Genomic DNA, 20,794 nt, shown 5'->3' on the forward strand with positions numbered 1-20,794 from the left:
AGTCACATCTACTGACTATTTGCCTGGTGTTTGTAGCAACTATTGTGTAGCTTTATATATAAATCAGTATTCTTGGTTTATGTTTAAACTTTTTATATAGATTTTGCAAGTAAAGCAGTCTTAGAGAAGTGCTTTTGACAACCACACAGCCTTAGGCTTCTTTTTGGCAATTCAATTCCAGGGTATATCTTTACAATTTTAATCTAAGAATTAGAATTAGGGCTAATGTATAATAATATTATGCTAATAGGAAATATTCAGACACTGTGGCAGTTCACATTCGATGCAGTATGTTGGTCATTATCTATCTGTTTAAAGATTCGGGCAGAAAATTGCGAGGGATTTCAAAGCAGATAAAACCAATGAACCCAGTACTCAGACTCCTTAGTTGAGCATGTTCACAGAAATCAATAAAGGAATATACCTTGTCTATCTCTTGAAGTGCTTCTCAAACTTTTCTACCCAAGTACTTCTGACTGTAGAGGCAATATGATATCGGTACCCCAGGGGACTAGTGAAATGTGATCCTGAAGTTCCTTTGAAGTGTTTTATCTTGCAAATCCATGTAAATTTTACATTATGTTCTATAATAGATCTCAGTTTCTTTTAATGGTAAAACAATATCCAGCTCCCTTCCACACATATAAAAGGCTTTATGCTCAGTAAGATGTACTGTGCTTATTTGGTAGTTTCAATTATCTCCCCCTCTCCCCCCCCCTCACACACACACACACATTTCATCCCCACCCCCACACCTTCTCACCCCCAGACCCACTCCAAATCCCAGCAGTGATATGGGAAACTAGCTTAACATGTCCCCTTTGATGGTCTAGGCTGCACTGGTAATGACACTTGTACCTTTGGTTGAATTTAAAAAGATCTTTATAAATTGCTAGCCATCGATTACATTATGGAGCCTTATTTCAGTGGCCCTCTGCTCAGTCCTAACAGGAAACCTTTCTGAGCAGAGTTGGCATATGGCTTTAGTCTAGAGCTTTTTGGGGCATGCTAGACCCTATAAAATCATCTTATTAATTTTCACTTTTGATTGGGTCAGATGTTCCTCTTTTCCCAGGGCACTCAGTTACTATAGTCTCCAAAGGCACCCTACCCAAATAAGGTTTCATAAATTTGGTTGGAAATGTTAAATAATGCATGCAAAATATTAGACATATTATAGTTCCTTACATATAGTAAGTAGTCAATAAATGTTAACTGCTATTTTAGTGTTGCAATGATCATTATTGTGTGTACCTACTATGAGCACAGCAACACAGAATGTGAGACTTATTGGTATCATATTCAAAATAGATGACTGACCGATGATTTTGGATCTTGACTAGTGAACAGATATCACATATATTATAAAACTAAGTGATATGTAGTACTTGCTGTATAATTAAAGAAAATGGAATAACTTGAATTCTTGAGGAAAAAAAAAACCCTAAAAGATAAAACCACAACCTATGTCATTTTAGTTTCAAATTATTTAACATGTGGCCAGCACATGGAGGGTTAATGCCTAGTGCCTAGCTTAGAGTCTAGTTTGTGCTGTTTATATATGCTGATAAGAGTGATACCTCATTGTGGAGGTCTGACTGTATACATGTGAATGTTATTTAATGGTCAATGAGAAGCCATTTCAGAATTTTGGATAGGAAGAGGATGATTTGACTGCTTAAACTGGAGGGAAATGTGCAGTGGGAGACTTGGGAATGGGTGTGGGCAGTGTATTTGAATCTTGGAGGGATACGATAAGCACTTTGAATGAGAGCCCAATGAACTTTTCTTAAAGTAAATCACTGTTTTAGGAAATCCTTGGGTGTCCAAACTATAGAATGTAGAGCTACACTTAACATAGAGACTCTCAGAACTAACCTTCATATTATGAATGAGATCAAGTGACTTCCTCAAAGCTCTTAGTCCAGGACTTCTGATTTCTAGTTCATTTCTCTGAAATGTATAGTAACATTCAAATTGTGGGGGAAACCATGTAGCCAGGAAAGTTTCGGGCAGGATTGACCTACTTATAGCTTTGTCATCCCTACTTCAACAAGCCTGAATGTTTTCATGTCATCTGGTTATACATTTAAGTTGTACCACTTGTGCTGGCTAGTGTGGCTCAGTGGCTGAGTGTGAACTCATGAACCAGGAGACCAGTTTGATTCCTGGTCAGGGCACATGCCCAGGTTGTGGGCTTGATCGCCAGTAGGGACATGCAGGAGGCAGTTGATCAGTGATTCTCTAACATTGATATTTCTGTCTCTCTCCCTCTCCCTTCCTTTCTGAAATCAATAAAAATATATTTAAAAAATAAAATAAAATTGTACCACTTGGATATTCATATAGGCTAAGAAGCATGGAATGAAAGTAAAACTCTCACACAGAGGCAAACCACTAAAATATTTTGTCATATTTTCTCACCAATCTTTAAAAAACAACAACATGATTTTAAAATTAGAACCCTGTTGTTTTATAGCTTGTTTTTTTTAAATTTAATATATCCAGATGTTGACTTATATAATATATTAATACTTAAACCTTGCACGAATACATCATTTTAAATGCTTATGTAATAGTATTCTATCATAAGGATGTGCCTATATATATACACATACGTTTGTGTGTGTGTGTGTGTGTGTGTGTGTGTGTGTGGCTTTGTAATTAACTGAATGTCATTAGGAAAGGGTAAAAATACATCAAACATGACTTAAGGTGTAAAAGCCTCAGAAATGGTGAAATGAGGAGTTTTTGCAGATTTGTGGAGAAACCTGAAAGATGACACCTGAGAATTCATATTACATTTAAAGAACTTGTGCTGATGAGAGAGGGATTAACACAGATAAAATTGTAATTTGTAGACACTCTAAAATCTCTTATCTTAGCCCATAGTTTCAGTTGTGGCTTAAAACAACATATCTCTCTGTACTTGTAATAACAAAGTGGGTAAATCTGCATTGCACATGCTCCTCCTTTAGTTGAAAACAATTATATAAGAGAAGGATGATACTATGAACTAGGTCTTAGTTCTGTTACTGATTTACTATGTGACATTGGACAAGGAATGTCACCTCTCTGGTTTCTATTCTGTGCAAGGATAATTAATACTGCTTTAAATGATTTTTGCAGTTCCTTCTGAATGTAGAGTCTTTGTTTTTAAATCAAAATATGACCTCTTAGGTAGAGTTGACTACACCTTCTCAAATTTGAAAAATTAGGCAAAATGCTGATAATAGTACATTCATGTAACTTTTAAGTATAGTATCTTGAAGGTGTCCCTCTAACAACTAAAGAAAAAAATGTCTCCATTTAACATATGACTGTGTTAAAAAAAAAATGCAACCACAGTAGGTGATCAAAGGGATAAGTAACTTTCAGGGATTTTGAAAGCCCAGTAGTATTTAGTATTTGCTCTCTCAGCATTAAAAAGGTCACCTTGCTAATACATGTTAATTTTGAAAGTTTAATTGACCTTTGGAATTTTAATATCAACCTTTTTTGGTGTGTTTAGAGGTTGGAGCAATCACTGAAGAAACTGAAGCCTGTGATTGGTGGAGTTTGGGCGCTGTCCTCTTTGAACTTCTCACTGGCAAGGTAAGCAGTGACCTGGACGCTTAATAAGTTTACCCAGATGCTACCTTGATTTCAAATTGAGACCATTTAGCCTTTGTCTATAATTTTTATATCAGAGACAAGGTAAGAAAAACTTTGATATATATATATTCAGTAAATTTATCAAGATTTCAGATAAAAAAAATAGAGTTGATTGCACTGAATAAATCAGTGGTAAAATTCTGTAAGTCACAATGTCAGTACACAATGAAATATAAAACTAAACTTTCTTTTTCTATGATTCACTTTTAAATAGAGTTAACTCTGTAAGGTTCATATCAGGATATATTAGAATTCTTTGGATGTTTTAAACATTTTGTTTGAAATTAGGAGGGAATTCTCATTTTAAAGAAAATTAATGTAGATATGAATGGTAACTTTTTTTTCCTCAATACTGTAAATTTTTCTTATCTGTTCTAACTTTAGGTCAGTATTTATGCTCTCTCTGATCAATGACTTTTAAGTAAGATATTTGAGGTTAGTAAACTTTTAATAGAGTACTGTGCAGATTGCCTCCTGGGAAGCAGACAGAGGAAATGAACAGTCATAGTTTTATAAGTAGTCTTCTATCTTAAATATGTAGATAATACTGAATTCCCAAGATAGTTGTGGAATTTACAAATCACCTATATATACATTTAAACCTTCAAAATTAATTACTTCTATAAAATTAATTTTGAAGGTTTTTAATACATTATAATTTTTTAGAGTTATCTAAAGTCCCTGTTTAGTTTTTATGTATAAATATAAGCTCTTCTACTTATGAGTCACTTTATAAATAAGGTAAAAGGACTAGAAATATAAGCTTATGATGTGATTTATCTGATTGCCTTTATTCCAGTTAGAAGTTCTGTAGGCTTAGAGCCCTCGTCCTAAACTGCTTAGGTAGCACTGCTGATTGCTACACCTTCAGTTAAGACTATTGCTGAGTTCTCTGTACTCACTGTCCATAAATCCTGGATAAGAAGTGTACCTGATTGATTGTTTCAGACGCTGGTTGAGTGCCATCCAGCAGGAATAACTACTCACACTACTTTGAACATGCCAGACTGTGTCTCTGAAGAGGCTCGCTCACTTATTCAACAGGTAACTAATTGACCTATTGGCCAAGTATGTCAAACGCGCAAATTAGCAGCCTGCAGCTCCAAAACCTTAAATTAATTTTGGGCAAGAAAGACCCATTACTGATTGCAAATTCAGAACTAGTACTGTGTATCTTCAAGTTTCTGCTATTATCTAAGCATTGGTAAGCTTATTGGTACTAAAATTTTTTTCTCTCAAAAATCTAGGCTAATATTGTATCTGTCTGTCTGTTTATATCTATCTATCTATCTATCTATCTATCTATCTATCTATCTATCTACCTACCTACCTACCTACCTACCTACCTACCTATCTACATACCTAATATGCAAAGTGTCCCCCTAGGAGTCTTTTTAAGTATTGCGTTTAGCTTGTCTGGAGCTGCTTTATTTTTGCTATTACATTTTCTAACTATATGTGAATAGCTATTTTCAATCTTTAATCCATATTTATAAACTTAGAAATAGACTCCTCAGGTTGCATAGGGGAGAAGTGGTGTTAGAAAATCTTGCCCAGTTATATCATTCTTAATTAGCTTCATCCATTGATGGAACTTGGACATTTGTGTCAGTGCATTTTTTCGTTGCTTTGAAGAAAGAGATAGTTATAGTTGATAATTAAAGTTTAGTATCTCGGAGGTAGGCTTGAAACTCTGGTGAGCTTCTTAAATTGATTCCCTACATTTAAAATGTTCCTCTAGTTTTGAATAATGGATTTGGTGAGTACACTGAGGATTGTCAGTGTTGTGGTATGATGGGCTCACAGCAAATCAGCAATAACGGTCAGGCCTGGGATCTGTATGCTCCTATGAAAATACAAAGGGAAAAGCTATTTGAAAAATGTAAGAACTAAAGTTTTTGTTTAATGAACCATGAATTTTTTTTAATCAGGGAAAATAATTTTTTTTTAAAGGGGAGGAAGAGCTAATATAATATATTAAAAAGAGAAATACCTAGTATACTCTTGAAGAGTGACTTTGGTTCCATTCAACAGATGTAGGCAAGGCATAGTGCTGTAAGCTGTAAAGGTAAGACATGAAAAACTGTATCTCAGATGGATGTGATAAAGGCTGTCATACAGGTTGAAAGAATACTTTAGCAAGTGAAAATACAGAGGGGTTATTGTTGATACAGGGGTAGTATAAGGAACATTTCATGTAGTGGGTGTTATTTTTGTGGAGCCTGAGGTTTTCAGCATGACAAGGTGGGATGTGGGAGAAATAGGTAGGTGGGATAAATAAAGAAAAAAGTCTGAAAGACTCAATTTGGTGGGATGTATATAGTGATGAGTGTGGAAAGGTAAGTTGGGATTCTCCCATGGGGTTCTATTATCATGATTCCATGATAGAGAGATAGTATTTAATTTAGAAAAAAAATCATGAGATTTTTGTACAGAAGAGTGAAAGAATCAGAACTGTACTTTATGAAGATTCTGAAAATATAAAGCAGCATAACCAGGTTGTAAATACTGAGATGAGAATACCCTAAGCATTTTGCAAAAGAACTAAGAGATAATGCAAAGATATATATAAAACATTTAATTTCAATGGGAAAAGGACAGTTACTCACTTGATTTCATCTTATTGTGGTACAAAAAGGTAAATTTAAAATGAGGTTTTGTGTGTTTTTTTGTAAATAATTTAAAGAAGGCTAGCAACTGCCAATTTTTGTTTCTCTTCTTTAAAGATGTAGTCATTATTATACAGTGTGGGACAAAAGTAGGTTTACAGTTGTTCTATGGAAAAATAATGCAATAATTAATAACTAATACAAGAATAAACAATGTTTTACCTATTCACAACTATAAACCTACTTTTCCCCACCCTGAATAACATCTAGAATAGAATTTCCCACATTAATTTATAAAGGTCTGTTGTTCCCATTTTTATTAAAAATTATAAAGGAGTTGTAAAGGAGACTAAGCTTAAGGTATGTTAAATCCCCAAATGTGGATACTTACTGCTTATATCGTAAATCAGCATTCTGTCATCGCCTGCCTAAGGAAACTACCACTCAGGTTGGGGAAACATCATCAGGAAAGGGAAGAGGGGTCTCTTGGCATGATTAGCCATTTGTCACTTTGACTTTCCTCTTCCACTACCTCACAGGTCATAGAGGCCATTTAAAAAAATCCCACAGAATGATTTATATGGAAATAACTATTCTGCTTTGGGGAGATTGCCCCTCTTTGGTCTGTCACCTTCTTGCTTTTTTCCTAGCTTTCATAAAATCCATGGTTCAGTCATCTTAGTCAGGGCAATGGTACTAAAGTAAACATAGTAAATACAGTTTTTTAAGAGGATAGTACTTATATTTTACGAACCCTCAGAGCATGCATGTTAGTTGAAAGATTATCTTGGATTTGCCACTATTTGACATATTCTCTTAAGCAATGGAATCTTTGCATGATCTCTCTTGTGGCCTGGTATAGTATTTAAAATGGCAGAATAAACAAGATAGTCATGAGTAAAACAATTATACTTTTGCCTCTAGATTTATACTTGCAAATTTATAGAAGAATCCATGAACTAAGTAAATTGACTTCAGTAAAATGAAAATATGAACCTCTATTGGAATATCATAATTAGGTCATGTTTTAGAAAGTATGAGGGTGGACAAGCCAATTGTAACAAAGAAGAAAGGATTTACATTTTCTGAAATATTAAAAAACATGTGATAGTCATAGTTAATTTTATCAATATTTGATATTTTATGCTGGACTGGTGTGGCTCAGTGGTTGAGCGTTGACCTATGAACCAGGAGGCTATGGTTTGATTCCCAGTCAGGGCACATACACTGTTGCAGGCTCGATCCCCAGTGTGGACTGTGCAGGAGTCAGCCTATCAGTGATTCTCTGTTATCATTGATGTTTCTATATCTCCCTCTCTCTTGCTCGCTGAAATCAATAAAATCATTTTAAAAAATTTGGAAATTAAACAACACACCTATGACATACAACCTATGAGTGAAAGGAAAAAAATTCCAGGAGAAGCTGGAAAATGTTCTTAATGAACTAAAAGCAAATACAAATGTACACTATATAAAAATTTATAGGGTGCACTGAATTAGTTTTTGAGGAAACTTTATGACTTTAAACACCTATGTCAGAAAAGAAGATCTCAAGTAAAAATCTTACCTTGTACCTTAAGAAGCAGAAACTATAAAAAAGCAAGCAGAAGAAAGGAGGCAGAAATCAATGAGATAGAAAAGAGAAAAATAAGAGAAAAATCAAGGTATTTACAAGTTGGTTCATTGAAAAGATCAGCAAAATTAGGAAACCTTAGCTGACTCCAAAATGTACATAAAAAGGCAAGGGACCTAGACTGTCCAAAATAATCTTTTTTTTAATTTAAGTTTTCAGTTAGTAATAATGGCACCTTGGGTAAACCTCATTGGGTACGATACTGCCACTGGGCAAAGCTGCAAAATAATTTTAAAGAGAACGGAGTTAGAGGACTCATACTACCTGATCTCTAGTCAGTATAAAACCACTGTAATTACTTATTGTGTTATTAGAGCAAAGACAGGCATATAAATCAATGGAATGAAATTGAGAGTTCAGAAATATACCCATACATGATTGTCAATTGATTTTCACTAAAGATGCCAAGATAATTTGATAGTGAAAAGGTCTTTTCAACAAACAGTGCTGGGAAAATAAAATATTCACATGTAAAGCCAAAATGAACTAAGACCCTTCATATTATATGTAAAAATTAACTCAAAATAGCTCATAGACCTTTGGGAGCACAAATTATAAAAATTGTAGAAGAAAACTGGAAAATCTTTATAACTTTGGATTAGGAAAAGTTATTAAACATGATAACAAAAAGGAAAATTGATAAGGTGGACTTCATTAAAATAAAAAACTTTTATACTTGAAGACATAAGTAAGAAAAGGAAAAAACAAGCCACAGACTGGGAGAAAATATTTGCAAACCATATAGCTGTTAGTGGACTTGTATTCAGAATTTATAAAGAACTCTTAAAATCTCAACAAGCAGACAACTCAATTATAAAAATGGACAAAGATTTACCAAGGAAGCTATATGAAATGCTAATAAGAACATGAAAAATGCCATCACTAGTCATTAGGGAATACAAATTAACCCATAATAAGATACCACTAATATCCACTAGAAGGGCTATAATAAAAATGATAGATGCTAGGAAGTATTAGTAAGGATGTAGAGAAACTGGTGGGAATATAAAATGGTATAATTACTTTAGAAAAGTTTGGCAGTAAAAGCTAAACATGAACTTACCACGTGACTCTATGATTGCACATCTAGGAATGCCCATAAGATAAAATGAAAGTCCACAAGGAGACATATACACAAATGTTAACAGCAATTGTATTCATTGACCTCAACCTGGAAAGTCACATGTCCATTAACATGATGACTAGATTAACAAAACGTTTTACAGCCAACAGTGGAATATTCAGAAATAAAGGGAATGGGTTATTGATACCTGCTACAACATGGATGACTCTAAAAAAATATAATGCAAAGTGAAAGAAAGCAGCTATAAAAGACAATGTATTTTATGATTCCATTTACATGAAGTAGCCACGAGTTTACAGATAGAAAACAGATCAGTGGTTGCTTAGGGTGGGGGATAGAAGTGAGGATTAACTGTAAACAGCATGAGGAAACTTTTTAGGGTGATCCAAGTGTTCTAAAACTGAATAGTGGTAACAGTTACGCAACTCTTAACTTTACTGAGAATCATTGAATTGTATACTTATGCTTGTATACTTTATGCTATATAAATTATTCCTTAAAGCTGTTGAGACAAAAATTTGAGGGTGTGTGAATGTTTCAAAACACATTCTTTCAGCATGCCTATGGTCTACAATAATTGTATATGACTACTTGTTTTTCCCACACTCAACAATTCTGATCATATAATATTATTAACTTATACATAAATTCTAATATTGGATAAGTCAAAATATGTTTTACTCATTGGAGTGAATTATTCTATGTGGGTCAGCTATTCCAAGGAAAATAATTTTGGAATACGAATTGGCCAATTCAGACTTCAGGTAAAGTTTAGAAGTAGTACACATATAATCCACTAGGGGTTGAAAGACTTACTACTGTGTTGCCCAAACTTTCAAGTCAAGAAAGGAGTAACTGGACCTCTCGGAATTTGGTGCAATATCAAAATAATGTCTCACTGTACTTTTGGAATTGTGAATTCACAAGTATAACTATATGAGGATGAGAGAAACAAGGTGATCCACTCCAAGGTCGTGTTTCAAATCAGTTGAAAAGCCACCACTAGAGTGATGTTAGACACCTCTCCCTTTCATAGTCAATTGGCTATTCATTTGCTGCTGGGGTTGAATTTACAAGTACTTTCCTTTCATATATTTTGTTTTCCTCATTGGATTCCTGTTAGTCACTAATCCTCTTTCTCAGCTCTTGCAGTTCAATCCTGTGGAGCGTCTTGGTGCTGGAGTTGCTGGCGTTGAAGATATCAAGTCGCACCCATTTTTTACTCCTGTGGATTGGGCAGAACTGACGAGATGAACCTAATGCAGGTTATCTGCATGCATTTTAATCTTCTCTGGGCAGGCATACCCAGCACAGAGGCAGCACAGCCTCCGCCACTTTGGAAGCACCAAAGCATTGGGATAAAGCCCTTTCGAGGAAACGGAGAATAAAAAGGCTAGCAGAGAACAATTTCTTACAAGCTGGACAAGATACCAGTACATTTGCAAGAGGTGGTTTTGTACAAATCTTTAACGAAGGTGTGACCTTTTTGTATTGACACTCAGTGTTGCAGATGAATCATAGACCCAACTGAAAGGAATGCCCATCAAGAACTTCCTCTGTTATGAAACTCCAAGTGTACAATCAAGTGCTACTTGACAGGAGGACCTTTACATGGCAGCTAACCATGCTTTCTGCTAACCACGATTGGTTTATCTGACCAAGTTAATTTGTGTTGAATAATATATAAAAAGTGCTTCGTGAATAATGTCATCTGTGGAGATTAAAAACTGAGAGAAAAAAAGAATATACTCATCATGTCTGATAGAAACTTGCATCACCATGCTATATAATTAATATATGTTGAATATGATCCCAAATTATTTCATGCTTTCAGAAGTCCACATGGAAAGAAAACACTTCATGGGATCAACTTTGTACTTGGTTGGTTGGTACTGCTTATGGAAGGATTCATATAAACACTCTCTTCTCTTTGACTATCTTCCACTTCCTTGGCCTATTCTCTAATATTATGTTCTTCCTACCCCTACTAACACATATGCAACAAAAAAGGGAAGAGGGAATATTTATGTCCCCATATTGTATCAACTTAATAAGGACTAAGAAATCATGATGTGAAATAAATGTGGTAAAAATTTAAATCTGTCTTTCATTTCATTGCTTAAATTTATTGTTTTAAAGCAAGGCTTCTCTCCCAATCATATTGAAAATTAGCAATTTTTCTGTCTTATGCTTGACTTCATTTTAGTTTTTGACTTGGTATACTAAGAACCAAAGGATCTCATCTAAATGGAATTGAATGGCAATCCTATTTTATTACTTATAGGATTCTAATCTACTTGACATTGCATAGAAAGAATCTGAATATTTGAACATATCCAAACATTTGTATTTTTTCTTTATGTTGCTAAGATAGGTCCTGTGGTTATGCATTGTTTACAACTTATAAATGTTTTAAAAGTATTAATGCATGTTTTTTTTAACTTTATTAAAAGAAAAGAGAATAAATCACTATTTCCAAGTTAGCAGTTACCAGAAATAATGAAAGCTTTCTGTATGTTTTAATCCTTTGTATTTTGAGATATGTGTGAGAGCTCACCCCTATTCCAAGAGCATCTGCCATCTGCCATTGGCCAGGTCCTCCCATCAAATTTAATGGAAGCAGAAAATGCTTTAGTGAAACAAAGGAAATGTGCAAGCATTTTTCCTTCTTCTCTTATCCTACTCCCCCTTTTTCCTTTTCGGTCCCCTTATAACCTGAACCCCAGCTGAAGGGCTGCAACAACACCAGGATGGGGAACAGGTCACCAGGATCATAGCTCAATCAAGATGACATCAGTCCCTGGAACTGGATTTCAACTCACCAGTCCCCTGGCCTCATAACAGGAACTCATGCAGGTGAGACACAAGAATGACTTCCTGGTAGGACGAGTAGGAAATCTGCAAGTACTTAGAGCTGGCCATTACAGGGCTTCCTTCCAGAAGTGCCCTATGACATGAAAGTAGGGCTTCACAACTAAGGTGAAGCTCCCTGCCCTACCACATGATTTTGGTCCCTTGGATTCAGAGGACAGTAATGTCAACAGATGGTTGCTGTGTCAATATGTTGACACAATTCCACTGCTTCCATTTCTGTCTTTCTCTCTGGTTGATTGGAAAGTGTGCTTAATGTAAATGTAGTATTCATAGTCTGATTTAATGGTGAACATTAATTATCTTAGTAATGAATACACAGGATAAATGGCTTTGGGTTGATGAACCAAAGTCTTTTTGTTTGATGGTGTATATTAGAAATATTAATATTTCTAAGGCTCTGGGGCTGATACTGCTTTTTTGTTGTATTTTTTTTTTTTGAACATATGTCTTATGGGCCAAGATCATAAAAGAACTTGCCACTTAGTATTGTCATTAGATATACTTTTTTATTGATGTAAGGTATACATATGATTAACCACTTTTAAGTCTACAATTTAGTGGCATTAAGTACATTCAGATATTTATTCAACCATCACCACTATGCATCTCAGAACTTTTAATCATCCCAAACTGAAACTTTCATACCCATTAAACAATAGCTTCCCATTCCCCCTCTCCCAGCCCTTGGTAACCATCATTCTACTTTCTGCCTCTATGAATTGGACTTTTCTAGGTCTCTCATATAAGCAGAATCTTACAATATTTGTTTTTCTGAGTGTAATATTTTCAGGGTTCATCCATGACAGAGTGTATATCAAAATTTCATTCCTTTTTAAGATAGAATAATATTCATTGTATCTATAAACCACATTTTGTTTAGCCATTTACCTGGCAGTGGATATTTCGGTGTTTTTTTTTTTTGTGTGTGACTATTGTGAACAATGTTCTTATGAACATTGAGGTACAAACATCAGTTTGAGCCCTTGCTCTTATTTGATTTTATATTTTATAATTTTAAATTATCAATGTTATTTACTATTATTTTACTATGCTTTTTATAAGAGAGCTTTTTCTAATAGGTTGCCAATAATATGGTGTATTGTCACCTATCTTAAGATATGATGGGAAAATCTATCACAGATGGGTAAGTTAAGTTCTTTAAGATTAAAAAAGAATGCCATCATTTTAGCAGTTTGTTTTAACTATGACAAGCGCTAAAACTTTTTGAGACAGATTTTTTCAACTTGTTATAATAACTGAACTCTTGGTAATCTATTTAAACCTGTCTTTTAAAATTTTCAAGCAGCTACAATACCAGATTTTTCTACCCTATTTTATTTCAGATTGTGAACCAAGTTTGAATTTTTATTTGAAATAATGCTGATACTGAAGAGTATAAAATTTATAAATAATATTAATGCTATGACCAGTAATACTATATTAGGACCCAACGCATAATATGCCCTAGTTGAAATCTCTTGCCCATAATTTATGAATCCAAACAAAGAAATCTGACTATAGTGTTGAAAGGCTCTTTGCCTCTCAAGGGGCCCCTTATAACTTTGTTGGACTCACCTAGGAATTATTTTATAGCAAAGGCCAAGGCTTAAGGTGGGTCATTTTACTTCTTACAAGTAGTTGATTTAACCTCTGGCGTATCTAAGTGCTCTGGGTAACAAAGTCTGGTATTTCAGGCTGTCTTTTGAGGATTGTGGAATATAAAGGAAAGTCTTAGAATGTCCTGATCCTATCTGCCTGACTAACTATACTTTAACCTTAATCAAATAACAGTATTCCAGACCTGTTCCTTACTTATAGAATGAGAAGGAAGGTGAATTCCAAGCTCCATAAACATATGATTAATTTTCTATTTTTCAGAGTGAACTAATTTGATAAACCAACATGTAGAAAGACAAGGTTAATGAAAATCTAAAATTGATACTTAACTGTGTTCTTATAATTATTTTTCTAGTTATCCCAGATACTTGGGTTGCTGCCATATACCCACTCAGTAGCACAGCTCTTAGTGGTTATGTGGCTATAAAAATTATAAATAGAATGAAATATTAAAAGGTTATTTCTAAGTCAACTCTACATTGGAAAAGGAGAGTTGAAGGTCCAGATAGAAGTATGTAGAGGTGAAAGGAGGTTAGAACATACCTACCTTTGCCCACTTCTTAGACCTTTCTCAATAACTGTGATGGTATTCCTACCCTATTGCCCTCATCTATCATATTTTATGTGTTTATTTGTCTCAGTTCTTTGGCAGGCATAATCAGAGTACAAAATTGATACTTTCTGTTTGTATTTAATGCAGAACATTAACCTCTACCAGTCTAGGTAATTTGGACTTCTGAGTATTTGATGACTACTCAGTTCATTTTAAGGATTTCATATTAGGTCCTTATGTTGAAGGGTTACTAAATGGCAAAAGCTGTGAAGTCAGCTATTTCAAAATAAAGTTGTAAATAGAATAGCTGTAGGGAAATGGGAAGCAAAGTACTATAGGTTTCTGTGACTTGGCATCGCTTACTCTCTCAAGGACAGCAAACAGGAAACCAGAGCATAAGCTTCCCGTTGGGGAAGATTTACGATAGTGGTGATGCATAGTTAGTATAGCTGTGCATTTTTGTTCCTATCACCTGACTTCTTTCCTTGATTCAGGGGTCTCATTTCAGTAGAAAATCAAGGCAGAGAAAATGTGTAGAGGTGTTGTAACGAAAGTTGAGTGCGGTGGTCCAGGGTAATGCACTAGTCAGGTGTGTTGGCCCAGGTATCTGGTGCAATAGAGAGCCTTCTTTGTTGATCTAGGTTTAAAAAAAAAATTATCACATTTATTGGAGTGACATCTAACTATATATAAAAAAGGTTAATATGCTAAGTGTCCCTCTGCACTCCTGACTGGTTGCTATGATGCACACTGACTACCAGGGGGCAGATGCTCAATGCAGGAGCTGCTGTGACGTGCACTGGCCATTTACAGAGAAATGGCACCACGGAGCTGGTGCCCACAAAGCAACACTCAGTTTCCCCCCTGCCACCACCCCAGAGCGATAGCCCACCAAATCACATCTGACGCTGCCATGGCACAAAATGCGGCCCATAGCCCAATCCAGCCTGGAAACGGTTGCTGTGGCCACCGGGTAATGATGTCACATAGCAATGCCTGGCTTCCTCTCCCTAGCAATTAGCCTCCTTTGAGTTTCTTCAGCCTAGGGACATGACTTGCTTTATAGCCAGGTGCAGATATTTTACACTTTAACCAAATATTTATGAAGCGTTTTCCCATGCCTCATCTCATTTGATCCTCACAGAAGTCCTGGAGTAGGTAAACAGGAGATTCAGTAGAATCCTATTTTCTTTTCATTAGTTGGAAAATGGAGATTTATAAAGTTTAGAAACAACCCGACTGAAAAAGAAGTAAGGAATGGTGGACCTTGAAAATGACTTCAGGTTTTCTCGTTGCACAGAATATAGTCAAATAAATGCTACAATTAAATATTTTACCCTTTGTTCTCCCTGCATGATCTACAATAATAATCTGCTTCGTGTTGATATTTATTTCTGTGTTGCTGACAATTACCTGAAAGAGAAGTTGGGGTGTTTCATTGGACAGGAAAAAGGTTAGCTAAATCAGAAAGCAGGTCTAATTAATCAAATTTATTTTATATATATATATATATATATATATATATATATATATATATATAAATAAAAGGCTAAGTTGACTCACACATGTGCGATACAAATAAATCTCTTGTTGGCACCAGTCACATGCATGTGTTTCGATTTGTCATTTTTGATGGTGAATTTGGTTGACACTTCTATTATAGAGAAAGGACGAATAACAATATTAAAATATTTCTTCTAATTAAATTCCTTTCAGTGTGCACAATTTGTGCAATGGGCCACTATTTGGTTAATAAAATGACATAGGTTTCAAGTATACAATTCTATAATATATCATTTGTATATTGCATTGTGTGTTCACTATCCAAAGTCAAATATTTTGTCACCATATATTTGACCTCTTTTATCCTTTACTATACCCCTCTCCCATTTTGTTTGTCTTGTACATTTGTTTATTTCAGTTTTATAACCCACATATGAGTGAAATATGTTTCTTAACTTTTCTGTAGTACAAATCTTTGTTCTTTTTCCAGGAAGAGTTAGGCAGAAATTGAAACTATTTCTACTATCCTAGGAAATAAGATGCTGTCTTTTTGAAAAGATTAAGTGACAAGCTTATCAAGAGTCAATTCTATCTCCACCCCCTTGGTGAAGACAGCTATTGGCAAAGAAAGAGGCCATAAGTGTCTGTAAAGAGCTGCTGATTCTTTGGGCAGAAATATCTCTTACTGAATGTGGTAAGGAAGAATGATGAAGGAACCAGGTTTTGGTTATACTTAGAATTGCAGGCATTCTTTTGTAGATCTTAAGAATTTATATCAGAAAGGTAACTCTTCGAGGAATGTTAATCAAATTCCTCCTAAAGCTAATCCACAAGGTAAGAGTTTGACCAACCCCTTCTCCCCCCAATCAATATAAAAGGAGATTTGAGAGATTGAAAGGGATCTGAGCCAGTTTCAGTGGCAAAATAATGACCACAAGGTGATATGCCCTGATTTGACTCAGCAGCAACATAGGTAGAAAGTAAGAAGAAAGGGAGGTGTAGTGTTGGCAAAACAAAAGGAATGTTGTACAGCTATTCAGTGTTTTGGGATTGTTCTGGAAAGAAAACGTTAGATATGTGGAGGATCTGTTTTCAGCCAAAAGTTTCTGAATGACCAACAAAACTTTAAAACTGAACTTTCCCCCTCACCAAGCTCTCCTACTGTTTTCTCATTTCTTCTTCTTCCTCTCTTCATCTTCCATTTATCTACTCCCCTCCCACCTATGTGCTTCTCCGGTCACTGAACAAAAGACATGGTGCCTGCCTCCAAGGACCTTAGAAAACCCAGGGGGGGAAAAAGCATAAATAATAAGTAGGGCAGACTGTTGTGTTACAAGGAACAAATAGGGTATGGTGAGCACACAAAGGAGAGATCTGAGGAGCTGCAGGAAGGCTTCCTGTATTGGGGCAAAACCTTGAAGTTAGATTCATATTTTTAAACACAAGGGCCCCTCCACCCCTGCCCCAAGATTTTGTTTGGGGAGAAGGAAAGTATCCAGGGGAACAAAAACCCAGTTGTGTACAAAGGCATGGAGGTGGGCAAGGGTAAAACTGAGTGAGTTCTGTTTCGGCCAGTTCAGAGGTACAGGGATTTGAAAGATAAATTGGGGCCAGATTAAATGCCATACTGCAATATCTCTAGGTTGTGGGAACTCATGAAGGCTCTTAGAGAGCTGACAGTATTGCATCCTGCTGTTAAAAAAAGATAATTTTAGGGTTAGAATGGAGAATAACGTGGAGAGAAAGCGATAGAGGCAGAAAGATCAGTTAGGAATTATTACAGAAATTCAGGCAAGAGATTAAACCCTGAGTTAAGGTGGGCGTAGAGTCATCCTCCCATCTAGGTCTCTCAAGTGTACAGAGTAGTTTCCCTATCAAATAATTGCTTTCCCCTTTTCTTGAGGCCATTTTCTACCAGGAGATGATGGATTTGTTGTTTTTGTCAAATCCCCCCCAAAGGAAGCACCGGAGAGCTTGTATTATACACTCCCCCATTGACTGATAATGATACTTACTATTCAGAGCTTAACTTAAAACTCCTGGCTCCCAACTCACGACACTTCTTCCCACCTCTTGCTTTTTTTAGTTGGTTTGCTTTCGAATTAGAGTGTTCCGCTCTCACTCTCAGAAGGCATTGCGTCCTGCCAGGTGATTGTTCTCTTCGTACCAGACCTCTGACATACTTTGCTTAGCTCAGTGGTTCTCAAAAAGTGGTCCCATCTGGGTCAGAAAATAAAGTGGTTTTTATTCTTCTTGGAACTTTAAGTTTGAAATTGTTCCCAATTAATAAAGTGTCAGGGAAATAGGGGGGAAAAAATGATTCCCCAGACCATTACGGTTAGCATCACTTGAGAACTTGTTGGAAATGCATATTCTTGAACCCTGTCCTGAATCTATGAATCAGAACTCTGGGGCCTGCACAACAATGTTTTTCTAGCTCTTCTAGGTGACTCTGATGTGCAATCAAGTTTGAGAACCACGGGCTTAGTTTAATGTCATCTTATCTGCCTTGTATGAACATGAGCATCCTTCCCTGTGGTGTTTTGAGTTTGAAGACTTAGCATATATCCCAGGAGGCTATCCCAAGGAGTCCTCGTGTCAGTGGGAACTAGTGAGGGGAGAAGATAGATAATGAGGACAAGGAGAAGGGGAAGGGCAAGGGCAAGGGGAATAGCCAGTTGGATAAAGAGGAAAATCAGAAGAGGGGCAAAAGGAGGAGAACATGGGGGGCGTGGTTCTCTTCCTCCAAGAGATGGCCACTTCTGTCATAGTTCTCTGAAGTCAAATAACCCATAGGCAGAATAAACATCTAGTTACAATTATAACTATCTTGATTATGTGTATATTGTTGCGTTTTTCTCCTCAAGCAGAGCCACAATGGAAATTTAGTATTTAGTCCTTGCAGTGTTCAAAATCTGAACTTAAAGACTCTAATTAACTAAGTTTGGGAAAAATACCAGAATGTTCTCCTTGGATTCTGATGTGCAGCGGAGCTGCTCTGTGTTCTCTTTGTAACCGAGGGCCTCGGGGGGTGGTGGGGGGTCTGGGTAGACTTGGTTTTGCCTTTTGAAAATGGGCATCAAGCTTCAGGGAAGCAAAGTGAAATGTACTAGATGTTCCCTGAAGTTTAAGTGTGTGTGTTGCAGGTGATGGTGAGGGGAGTATGGGTGACCAATTGTCTTCTTATTTTCCACTTTGTTTATAAGGTCACAAGATTATTAGATGAGATTATGAATGAAATAGATTTTGAATATATATATGTATATATATATTAATATATATTACATATATATTAATATATATATTAATATATATTATATATATATTGAAAATCTATTTCATTCATATATATATATAAGCATCTGCAAACCGTGTGGATACTTTTACATTTTCAGTGGGTGGGATTTCAGTGCAGTTGCTTCCTCTTTCTGTGCTCTTGCTATGCCTTGACTCACCCTCAATAGTCATGTGCTTCCTTCTTCTTTTTTTTAATGACATTAGTGCTTGAACCACCACCAAGAGGGGCATGCTTTGCACAATTTTTTCCAATGGTGGGCAGAGGCTCCCACTAACGTCCACACTGATGATGACCAGAGGCACACCTGCGTGGTTTGGCTAGGGAATACAGTGTCTGCTGATCAGAGAGAAGCCAGTTTGCCTGCCGGTAAATGATCGTTGAGGCTGTTCCCTCAGTGGTCTGACTGCAGAGGCCAGGACTCTTGACTATGCAGTCTCTCATTCTCTTACTCCTATAACCTGCCTTTCAAGTGTAAGGCCCTGAGCTACTCTTGTCAAGCATGCAGTGGGCGAGGGGATGGTGGGTGAACTTGATATTTTGAGAAAGAAGAACTGCTGCTTGCTTTTCATCCTCTCCTTGACTTCCAGCCCTTAATGCCTTCAGTTCAACTCACCCCACCTGGGCCGTATCCCACCTAATATGCCTCCAGCAGGACATGAAGCCTCACGCAGGCAGGAATGGCCTTAGCATCCGAAGGCACTTCCAGGCCCAGGGCTGCCTTTTGCCTGAGCCCTGTCCCACCTGATCACACCTGTCTCGACTAAGGATTTCCGTGAGACTGCTGGTCGGGGTCTCCCTCTCACCATTTAGTTGGCCTTCCTGGTGCTGTAAATGTAGGCACACCTCCCCATGTGGCCACACTCTGTCCCTCTGCCACAGATTTCAGCTCTATCCAGTAGCTCATCTCCTCCGGGGGCTCTCAGGGCTTGAGGGAGCGGAGGGGGAAGCAGGCGCTGCCTGCTGCAGCTGTCTCCTTTTGAATCAACCACCCCCACTTCCCAGGTGCCAGAACAGCTCACTGGTCTCCAGTGCTCCCCATCTCCACCTCTCCCGCCCATTGCGGCGCTGGGAGCAGCTTTCCAACCAGCCTTTTGTTGCGGGAGCTCTAAATCCATGGTCGTGAAATTACCAGGAGACTCTTCCGCAGGCTGCCCTCCCTCCCCTTGCTCCGTCTCTCTCTCTCCTTCCTTTGTCTCCTTTCCTAGTGAGGGTCAGAATCCCTAGCCAGACTGAGAACATGGTTGCTATTCCAGGACCCAGATGCCAATATGTGGCAGCATCTGGCTTATTGGCAAGCGTCGCCGGCAGTTGTGCTGGCTGCTCCTAGGCCTGTCATGTGGCTGAGCCTGCTAATGGGGCCCTGTCACAGAACAGAATTTCTTTGAGAATATGGTTTCAACGAAGGAGCCCCAACCCCCTCTCCCCAGAACACAATGAGCGGCACGGAGAGGACACGGATTGCTGGACAGCGTGGCTGCAGGCTCCGACTTTGATGCTGATCTGGGGCCCGTTTTGCAAAGATCCCTGTTTCCCATCGCTGGAGTCTGCCCCTGCCGTAACCTCCCCTTCTTGTACTGTTAGTGTTTCAGGCGCCTTAAGGCATGGAGCTCCTTGAAAGAAAAACACAAATCACTAAAAAAAAAAAAAAAAAAAAAATGCCGAGATAAAATCCTGCTCCTCAGAGGCGCCCAGTTGGCACGGGGAGCGCATGATAACAGCTTGCTTCAGAAAGGTGACATTTCCGCTGAAGGCTGAATAATAGAAAATGCATTTTAAAAACTCAGCCCTTCCCTGTCTTCTGATGGCTGACACTCGGAGTGAAGGCCACTCCTTCGATGTGAAGGGTCTCTCTGCAGCTCGCCTCTCCAGCCCCCCACACATGGGCACATTGACTCTTGTCATCACTGAGGACGCCGAGGAGCTTTTAAAATTAATTATCACATAATAGGGCTGTTGGTGCTCTTTTTTG

General features: G+C 37.2%; 1 protein-coding gene across 11 annotated transcripts in view; it reads left to right on the forward strand.

Moving 5' to 3' along the window:
* RPS6KC1 (ribosomal protein S6 kinase C1) overlaps positions 1–12,337 on the forward strand; it is a 123,838-nt gene extending 111,501 nt beyond the window's left edge. For 8 of the 11 annotated variants that reach the window (XM_036441907.2, XM_036441910.2, XM_036441914.2 and 5 more), the window contains 3 exons: positions 3,512–3,594; positions 4,603–4,698; positions 10,124–11,073. In XM_036441907.2, coding sequence (XP_036297800.1) covers positions 3,512–3,594; positions 4,603–4,698; positions 10,124–10,234 — 290 coding nt within the window. In that variant the 3' untranslated portion in view covers positions 10,235–11,073. Of the gene's footprint in view, positions 1–3,511; positions 3,595–4,602; positions 4,699–10,123; positions 11,074–11,706 lie in introns of those variants that run through there. The other 3 variants (XM_036441912.2, XM_036441913.2, XM_036441909.1) reach the window with 2 other exon arrangements.
* The last annotated feature ends 8,457 nt before the right edge of the window (positions 12,338–20,794 follow it).

This window comes from Pipistrellus kuhlii, unplaced genomic scaffold (genome assembly GCF_014108245.1).
Source record: "Pipistrellus kuhlii isolate mPipKuh1 unplaced genomic scaffold, mPipKuh1.p scaffold_m20_p_18, whole genome shotgun sequence".
NCBI classification, from domain to species: domain Eukaryota; kingdom Metazoa; phylum Chordata; class Mammalia; order Chiroptera; family Vespertilionidae; genus Pipistrellus; species Pipistrellus kuhlii.